Genomic DNA, 9,235 nt, shown 5'->3' with positions numbered 1-9,235 from the left:
AAATAAAATAATCCATACAACAATTTAAATAAATTAGAATTCGACAACTTAACTAGATCAAGAGTTTCCTTTGAGCTCCACAAATGCTCAATAAATTATCTTGTAGCTGGCGGTGAACAACTTCAAAAAAAATTCAAATGCATGGCGAGGAAATCAGCAAATATGGTTGGCACCTCGTAACTTGGGCAAAAAACACCGCTGGTCATACGGCTAATCATCTATCACTATTGGTATTGCTATAAGAGATTGTTGAAAGGTAAAAGATGATTATCCTTAACCACTCTAATGAGGTTGAAATTCTCACCGACCACTATTGGTATTGCTTTAAGAGAACCCAAACCTGTTTTCTTTTATCTTCCTCTTACAACTTAACAATCATCATCTTGACATCTTTTTTCTATGAAATACGATAATCCCTCCAACGTGTATTCTCAAAAAAAAAAGGATAGCTTCATTGTTAATTGATGAGCGAAACACGGCACATTTATTTCAAAGTTCATTGTGTATAAGAGGGAAATCAACCGTTGTTCAACTTGTAACTTGACAAACTTATTCGCAAAAAAAAATTTAAAATTTGACAAACTGTTTCTTCCTTGTAATATATACTGTAGTACCCAACCAAGCCGCGGCCGCCGCCGACGCTGAACAGCATATATCAGCGCGATGAAAAAAATTGAAGCTATGTACGGAACTACGGATAGTACTGGACGATCATGCAGAACGCTGATGTAGATATAGATGGGTCCGACCGGTCTTTGATCTCCGTGTCCGATTCCGGATAAAATTTGGAACTCACGGTGCGCCAGATCACGACTTACCAAACAGACTGCAACGCGGAGCAGGACTCATGACAAGTCTGGAGCTTCAGGGAAAAGAAAATCCAAGGACAAGTTTGAGCAGACTCAAATTTGGGTTTGCGTCATTTTTAGGAGTTCCACATATGTTCAATTGAGGATACATAAAAGACGTCCAAGTTGTTCATGGTGCTATATGTAAAAAAAAAAAACAGGAGCAAACATTAGCAATATCAACGCATAACCATAAGATTTCCATGTCAATACATAACCATGAGGTTTCAATGTCAAATACAATACCACCAGGTTTGAAAAAGGAGGAAAAAACACGACCATTGAATTTGAGGTTCAGCTCCAGCACCATCTCATGAAAGGAACGATGGGAATGTGAAATACCTAAGCAATAGAGCTAAACACAAGCTTTGCAAAGCACATGCAATTATCTGTCACTGTACGAACAGTGAATGATTACTATTGGGAATTAAAACTATGGCAACTCGGCAATTAGCTCTTGAAAATCAAAGACAGTCCAGTCAGCTTTTGCTGCAACTGCTTCTCTCATCTGCACACCGGCATAACAGATGAACAAGACTGCTCCGCCGGGTTGCCGAGCCTGCAGGGACACATGAATACAAATTAAGCTATACATCATTTCTTTGTTCACTCCTTGTCTTTGGAGATACACACACCATCAGTTAACTATGTCGTGATCCGTTGCTGGGTTTGACAATTATGAATTGCCATGAGTCGATAGCCTGAAACCTTTGTACGTTAACATATCCCCAACAAGTCCTTACAGTTATTATGGAATTCTTCAACCAATTCATTTCTACAGCATAATAAAGTAGTACTACTAGATTGCTGGAAAAATGCCTAAGAAACAACAATTAGGTCCTCCTACTCCTAGCTATCGTTTACCAAAAGAAACGTATTTACTGTATCTCTATTGTTGGAAGAGAAGATTCAAAGGCATTATCACATGCTATACCTCGAGATCAGTTGCACCATCTCCAACCATGATGACTGTCTTGTAACCACGATCCTGAACAAACGGAAGAAAGTCACTTACAGGGCTAGAAAAAAATATCGAAAGTCACAGTTACACTAGACCTGTCTTATTTGTTGCACTGCTACTGCTTTACCCCCACTTCGAGAAGTGGGCTCTGTGGGATCAAAACCAGCACTCTCTCCAGATGTTCCAAATAGCAGTTGGTTTGCTCTGATGTTTTCCATAGGAATACCAAGGTCAAATGCCACAGGCTAGAAACAGATCAAAGAGAAAACTGAGAAGTGATTTATGCATATCAGATAGCAATTTCGAACCCTTCAATAATTATCCATGACAGATTGCATGTATGTGAAAATCAAGTAGCAATATATTCAGTAAAGTCTGAAATGAAAACGAAAAGAGCAATTATTCTTTAGATCAAACGAAATTCGAACCCATTGAATAAAAAGATGTACCTTGATCATTTGTCGGAAACCTCCTGACACAAGGAATACTTCAGTATTATTAGCTTTTAACTTCTTAATCAAATCAGCAATTCCAGGAGAAATCCTGCAGATAAAAGTTTATTGCTTTCGGTAAACATGTGAATGAATCAAGAGAATGAACAATGTGTGTATCTGATACAAAAAAAATGCTTGTGTTGGATTGCTGAAAAATGATTAATGAAAATGGTCTTGGATTAGCTAGAGATCTTAGGACATCTCTTAATAGGAGAAGGGTGAATAAGCCTAAAGGTGTTGTGGTTGCAGGAGAAGTAACGGCCTAAAGGGGGGAGGCTGGAGTGGTATAGGCAGGTATTATCAATACCATTTAGTGGTATTAAAAATGAACTTAGACTACGCAGTGTTATTATTCTGAAATGGTGTTTTATCTTTCGGCGCCAAACTATTTGCATATAATGTAGCTACAACTTTACTTATTGGCGTAAAAAGAGAAACCAAGTAAAGTTAACTTAGCATTTCTACAAACATTCTGTCGTGATCAGTGGCACATTTCTAATCATTCCAGAATGTGAATTGACATGAAGTTGGGGCTTGGATGAGGTTACCTGGGTGGCCTCTTCTCCAAACAGTCCTCAACTTGGGACAGAGATGGCTTGATTAAGGAGATCCTGGCGGATAGAGCCTCTTCAAATGGAACAGTCCCTGTCATCGCCCTGAGAACATACATTGGGCCAAGATTAGTTCTTCTGACAGGATCACATGCTAAACACTATAAAACCCTCTAGATAAATTACTCCAGAAGATGTGGTATTTACTTTGCCGTCCACTCAGCAACTGCCTGCCCAGCCCCGCAGAAATCAGCAAGTTCATCAATTCCCTCATCCAAGCACACAGTGCTATCGACATCGAAGCACACCGCATCAGCATTGCGCCATGTCTCAAGAACATCTGGACATAATAAGGCAAACCATTGAACACACTAATCTTTAAGCACTGCTTCTTTAAGAAGTGCAAAAAAGACTTCTCAGTAACAAGGAGAACTAACCTTTGGATGGCTGGCGGTTGGCTAAACCAAGAGAGGCCTTGGAGACCTCCATTGATGCTGCCACCACAGCACGAGCTTTGGAGAGTTTGACACAAGGGAACAATGGATTTGCAGCTCTTAGCGCTAACTGTGAACCCTGTGATGATCGAACTGAATATGACTGCGGAACAGACAGAGGATGCCTCGAGCTGATGCGTGCACTGGTCTGGCCGGCCATACCACACACGTCTGGCTGTAAATTCAAAATGAAATACCAATTACTGATAGCACGATTACTAAGATCTTGTTTTGGTCTAGGCAACTTCAAGAGAAGCCAACGTTTGTTGCAGCGACTAGACACAACGAAATGGGCCAAGCCCCTAGGCGTGCTCGAGCTGATTGACCCAACCCGTCAAACACCTTATGGGCATGCGTCACGCAGTGCAAAGACTGTCAAGCACGACGCAGGCAGCGAGACTAAAATTAAGCTTTGGGTAGGTGGAGCACGAAGAAATCTAAATGACAGCAAGCAACAGCATTACGGCCTACGATAGCCTTCGTGCAGCATCGGAGTGCTGATCGGCTACCGACTGCCACCACGCCGCCCACCGTTCACGGCGCGCCCGAGTCACGATGTGCCGCTGCGCACGCCGCCAGTAGCCCGCCACGCGTTGCTCACTGCGGTCGCCACAGTGCCGGATGGACGGCTCAGTGCGTCACCTCCGATGGCGGCGGTGTAGGCTGAGCCAGACCGGAGGTTCCATGGCGGCGCACCCTGCCCTGCTCGAGGGTGGGTCCGCGTGCAAGTAGCCACGCCCATGGAGGATGGAATTGAGGAGGGGGCGGCATGGGTGAAATCTTCGGAAACCCGATCCAATCTTCCGTTTCTAGATAGATTTCACCCATGCCGCCCCCTCCTCAATTCCATCCTCCATGGGCATGGCTACTTGCACGCGGACCCACCCTCGAGCAGGGCAGGGTGCGCCGCCATGGAACCTCCGGTCTGGCTCTGGCCTACACTGCCGCCATCGGAGGTGACGTACCAGGCCGTCCATCTGGCACTGTGGCGACCGCAGTGAGCAACGTGTGGCGGGCTACGGCGGCGTGGCGCAGCGGCACATCGTGACTCGGGGTGCGCCGTGAACGGTGGGCGGGCGTGGTGGCAGTCAGTAGCCGATCAGCACTCTGATGCTGCCACAGAAGACATCGTAGGCCATAATGTTGTTGCTTGCTGTCATTTAGATTTCTTCGTGCTCCACCTACCCAAAGCTTAATTTTAGTCTCGTCGCCTGCGTCGTGCTTGACAGTCTTTGCACTACGTGACGCATGGGCCTTGTTCGGTGCCAGTGGTTTTGTGTGTTTTGAGGGGTGTTTTGAGGGGTGTTTTGGGTGAAAATAACAACCACCCAAAACACTACAAAACCCCCTTTCACCCAAAACACTTGTCAAAACACTTGTTTGGAACACTGGTTTTACAAACTAGTGTATTCAGCATAAATAGATAAAAGACAATCATTTTTTATAGTTTAAACTAAACTTGTATCAGAAATAAAAATCTGATCTTTTTAGCACACTAGAATAGATAGAAATTCAATAATTACACTGAGTAGATAGAAATTTAATAATTGCTACAGTTAGCTCATGGCCTTTGCAACTCTGTCATCTTGGTGTCATAATGATTAGCATCAAACTGGGAACCCTCGGTTGCCATTCTTGCCATGACTGTATTGAACAAGAACAAAAAAAGAGCTTGTCAACAGCAGGACATGTTAACAACCCATGGAGCAACAAGCAACAAGCAGCGCCAGCGAATTCGAGATCGTTGTACCGGACTCGATCAATGAACTTTTTGTGCGGGGAGGCGAGAGACGAAGAACAAGGGTTTGGTGGAGGTGGGGAGAGAGAAAGACGGCTTATATTGGTTCCTAACGGAAGCGGCGGGCGGCTCGACTCCTTCTCTCTCGTCATGAGTTCGAACTCATCCCACCTGATATTTGGAATTTCTATGTCTCTTGCATCATTTTCCTTGGCATAATAGTGAGGTTCATGTAAGCATAAATTGTTCAACTAGGAAGCAAGATCCACAACCTCCAACCAACAAGGAATATTTATGTCATGTCGAGACTAACCCTATATCCACCATCAAATATTGCACGGAATGCATCTGAAGAAGAAAGCAAAGCAATTCAAGTTGAGTAATAGTCACCACGTGGTTTCCAGATGTTGCCAGTGCGTGCATCAGACACAAAGTAGATCATCAGTGCCACTAGCATAGCAATTGAACATCACTTGCAGAAAAACTCTACATGATAGCAGTGGATGCTTACGGGAACAAACAGCTCAACGCAGGTAGACTGAAAAACTGATACTAGCAACATAAGAAGATAGATCACAGTAGATTTGCAAGAATAGATTTCTCTTGGCATAAAGCGATCATGGTGTTTTCTTCAACGCATTCTTAGCCATGGATCAAATAGGTTAGTGTGGTACCCAGTAACTATATGGCTGAACAACATCATTACTTGTTCACTTCTATGGATGCAGCAAATGGCAATTAGCAAAGGCGCTCTACTAGTAGCACTATCCATTGGTCAAGACTAAAAATTTGAAGCTACACCCAGCTTATCTTTCCTGACAGCAAAGACATGGTACATCAAGAACCAAGAAACGGATCTCACATCAAGAGCAGCAAGCAGAACCAGATCTCACATCAGGAACCCTAGACCTCACATCAACAACCAGATCTCAGGGCAAGTACACGGGGAGAGGAGGTGGTGATGTGCATAGTACTTACAGATGAATCCAGCTTGGCCGGAGAAGAGGGGCGGCGAAAGGACACGTCGGCGAGCACGAACGCTCGGCGAGCGCGTGGATGTCCTCGGCCTCGTCAGGACCTGCGGATCCAATTGTGGAGGCGAGCTGGTCGAGGGTGTCGCCGCTAGGCCGGCGGTGATGAAGACGCGGAGACAGAGCGGAGAGAAGGTGGCCGAGGGACGGCGTCGGCTTCGAACGGGCGTCGCTAGCCCTGCGTCGCCAGCGACCAAAACGCGAGGGGGGTGGAGCGTCTGGATTCCACATTAACCCGACGGGTTTCAGCGGGTTTTCTGGGACCTTACCCGGTTAAAATCGGCCCACCGAACAAGCCACGCGTGTTTTGGCGTGTTTTATTGGGCCCGAAATTTACACCCCAAAACCGGCCTAAACTCTCCACGAAACACTGCTACCGAACAAGGGCTAAGGTGTTTGACGGGTTGGGTCAATCAGCTCGAGCACGCCTACGGGCTTGGCCCATTTCCTTGTCTCTAGTCGCTGCAACAAACGTTGGCTTCTCTTGAAGTTGCCTAGACCAAAACAGGATCTTAGTAATCGTGCTATCAGTAATTGGTATTTCATTTTGAATTTACAGCCAGACGTGTGTGGTATGGCCGGCCAGACCAGTGCACGCATCAGCTCGAGTCATCCTCTGTCTGTTCCGCAGTCATATTCCGTTCGATCATCACAGGGTTCACAGTTAGCGCTAAGAGCTGCAAATCCATTGTTCCCTTGTGTCAAACTCTCCAAAGCTCGTGCTGTGGTGGCAGCATCAATGGAGATCTCCAAGGCCTCTCTTGGTTTAGCCAACCGCCAGCCATCCAAAGGTTAGTTCTCCTTGTTACTGAGAAGTCTTTTTGCACTTCTTAAAGAAGCAGTGCTTAAAGATTAGTGTGTTCAATGGTTTGCCTTATTATGTCCAGATGTTCTTGAGACATGGTGCAATGCTGATGCGGTGTGCTTCGATGTCGATAGCACTGTGTGCTTGGATGAGGGAATTGATGAACTTGCTGATTTCTGCGGGACTGGGCAGAGCGGTTGCTGAGTGGACGGCAAAGTAAATACCACATCTTCTCGGAGTAATTTATCTAGAGGGTTTTATAGTGTTTAGCATGTGATCCCGTCGAAGAACTAATCTTGGCCCAATGTATGTTCTCAGGGTGATGACAGGGACTGTTCCATTTGAAGAGGCTCTATCCGCCAGGATCTCCTTAATCAAGCCATCTCTGTCCCAAGCTAACCCTCGTGGTAACATGGGAGTGTGTGGGTCAAGGGCTCGGGAATGTGGCCCGTCGTGGCACATGTGTCGGCACCGGGCGCATGGGCGTGTGTCAAGAGGGGGTGTTGTTGGCTTGGGGTGACCTAAGAGGACGCCGGTCTTCTGGGTGGGGGTATGAGTGCAGGTTTAATAGGATTAATGGAATGCATATACCAATAAGTTGCAACTTCTTTTCTAAGAGCTCATCTTCAAAGAAATCCGAGATTAAGCGTGCTTGACAATAATACTTAATGAAATTCACAAATCGAGCTTCTCTAAGAAATAGATGTATTATATTTATGAATTTTGTTGTAAAAATCTAAGAGTTATTTTTAGTATAGGCCACGTGTGCTCTTTTTTTCAAGTGGTCACTGGGAGGCTCCTACCTGAATTTTTGTTTCCACTCTTTCCGAGGATAGGGTTCAAAACAGCCCCGAAGCAGATACGACAAGAGGGGTGAGACATCGCCCAATGCGAGGAGGCAAGGTCAAACACACACATAGAGCATGACTAGTGGGAGACGGGTTGAAGATACGTGAGCTAGAGGTCCACGTTGTAGTGCAGTTCCATAGGGAGGCAAGCGCGCCATAAGATGGCGTCGTCCACCAGTTCTTGAGCACCCGAGAGAGAGAGAGGGAGCGAGCCCGTTAAACACCACATCATTCCCGTGTTTCCAGATGTGCCACATGCATAGGAGCCTGAGAATCGACACGGTGCGCGAAGGCACGGACGACAGCAGAGGGAACAAAACGGCGTCTACGACATCAACACACGGAGGGTGGAGAGCCCACAGATCGCACCAGAAACAACGAGCGAAGGGGTAGGTGAAGACGACATGCTCTGCAGTCCCGAGGGGGAGGCGCAGATAGGACAGCCACTGCCCCCGTCATCTAGGATCCCTTCGCGGAGAAGGTTGGCTCGGCATTGGATCCTCCCTTGCACCAGGAGCCAGGCAAAAAAATCACCTTTGTGGGGACGCGGCTGCCCTAGACGAAGTCATGGTGGGCTGAGAGATCGCCGCCATCAGAGCAGAGCTTGTAGAGGGCGGAGACCTTGAGCTTGCCATGGAGAGCACCAGAGAGAGGCAGGATGTGCCAATCGACATAGCCGGTGAGCCTGACGCAGGCGACGACATCGAAGAGGGAAGCGCGTTGCCATGTCTCGAAAGATGACAGGCGAGGGATGAGGAAGCTGTCGAGACTGTGAAAGGATCATATGCCGCACATAGAGGGGGTGAATATGTGCTACCAAATTTTTAGTTCTTTTTAATTTAGGCTTGACACAAAAGGTAAATTCTCTAGATATGCAACTAGGTGAATTTACCTAGATGACAAGCTACACAACTAATCAAACTACGAGTAAGCACGATGCAATAAACAATAAGGATAGAGATAACTGAGAGTGGAGCACGCGGAGAGAAAGGGATGATTCTCGTAGTTCCTTCTTTTTGAGGGGAAGTACGTCTACGTTGGTAGGGTGTGGTCGCTAAAAAGGCTAGACCAACTCCACAAAGGGCTCACCCTATTCTCCGGTGAGCAACACCACAAAGGCCTAGCTCACTTGTCCACTAAGGGATTTACCCGAGGCAGAAACGGGGTCTTTACAAGGTTCTCGGGGCACGCGTCCACAACCGAATTGGAGGCTCCACTACAAGAAAAGTTCTGATAGACAACGTCTCAAAATCGTCCGCTAAGGGGTATTTTTCGTCGCCTATGGGCCTAACCCGACGATATGGGTTACTACAAGAAAAGTTCAAGTAGACAACGCCTCAAAATCGTCCGCTAAGGGGTATTTTTCGCGCCTATGGGCCTAACCCGACGATATGGGTTCTCGTTGTGGAAAACTCATACGTGCAAAGTCCAACGACGATTTTTTTCTGGGCCCGTCGCGCTTGGG

The 9,235-nt window shown here is 46.3% G+C and overlaps 1 protein-coding gene across 1 annotated transcript; it reads right to left on the bottom strand.

The window, feature by feature from the left end:
* Positions 1 to 1,035: 1,035 nt before the first annotated feature.
* On the bottom strand, positions 1,036 to 6,171 carry LOC124688932 (phosphoserine phosphatase, chloroplastic-like). The gene is made up of 8 exons (XM_047222550.1): positions 6,065 to 6,171; positions 3,292 to 3,523; positions 3,062 to 3,194; positions 2,852 to 2,959; positions 2,259 to 2,352; positions 1,905 to 2,054; positions 1,783 to 1,836; positions 1,036 to 1,407 (listed from the first exon to the last, which is right to left on the bottom strand). Exons 2-8 carry the CDS (start codon positions 3,506 to 3,508, stop codon positions 1,282 to 1,284), a joined length of 882 nt encoding a protein of 293 aa, XP_047078506.1. The 5' UTR covers positions 3,509 to 3,523; positions 6,065 to 6,171; the 3' UTR covers positions 1,036 to 1,281.
* Between the last annotated feature and the right edge of the window lie 3,064 nt (positions 6,172 to 9,235).

The sequence above is a fragment of the Lolium rigidum genome, chromosome 2 (assembly GCF_022539505.1).
Source record: "Lolium rigidum isolate FL_2022 chromosome 2, APGP_CSIRO_Lrig_0.1, whole genome shotgun sequence".
Lineage (NCBI taxonomy): Eukaryota > Viridiplantae > Streptophyta > Magnoliopsida > Poales > Poaceae > Lolium > Lolium rigidum.
This window is presented reverse-complemented; position numbering and strand designations above follow the sequence as displayed.

What these genes read in the sequence shown, in the direction of transcription:
- LOC124688932 (XM_047222550.1), bottom strand. Translation starts at nt 3,508, where the DNA reads ATGGCCGGCCAGACCAGTGCACGCATCAGCTCGAGGCATCCTCTGTCT. An exon ending in CAGTGCAACAAATAAGACAG is followed by an intron (nt 1,837 to 1,904) that starts GTCTAGTGTAAC and finishes CCGTTTGTTCAG; the next exon opens with GATCGTGGTTACAAGACAGT. An exon ending in ATGGTGCAACTGATCTCGAG is followed by an intron (nt 1,408 to 1,782) that starts GTATAGCATGTG and finishes GTGTCCCTGCAG; the next exon opens with GCTCGGCAACCCGGCGGAGC.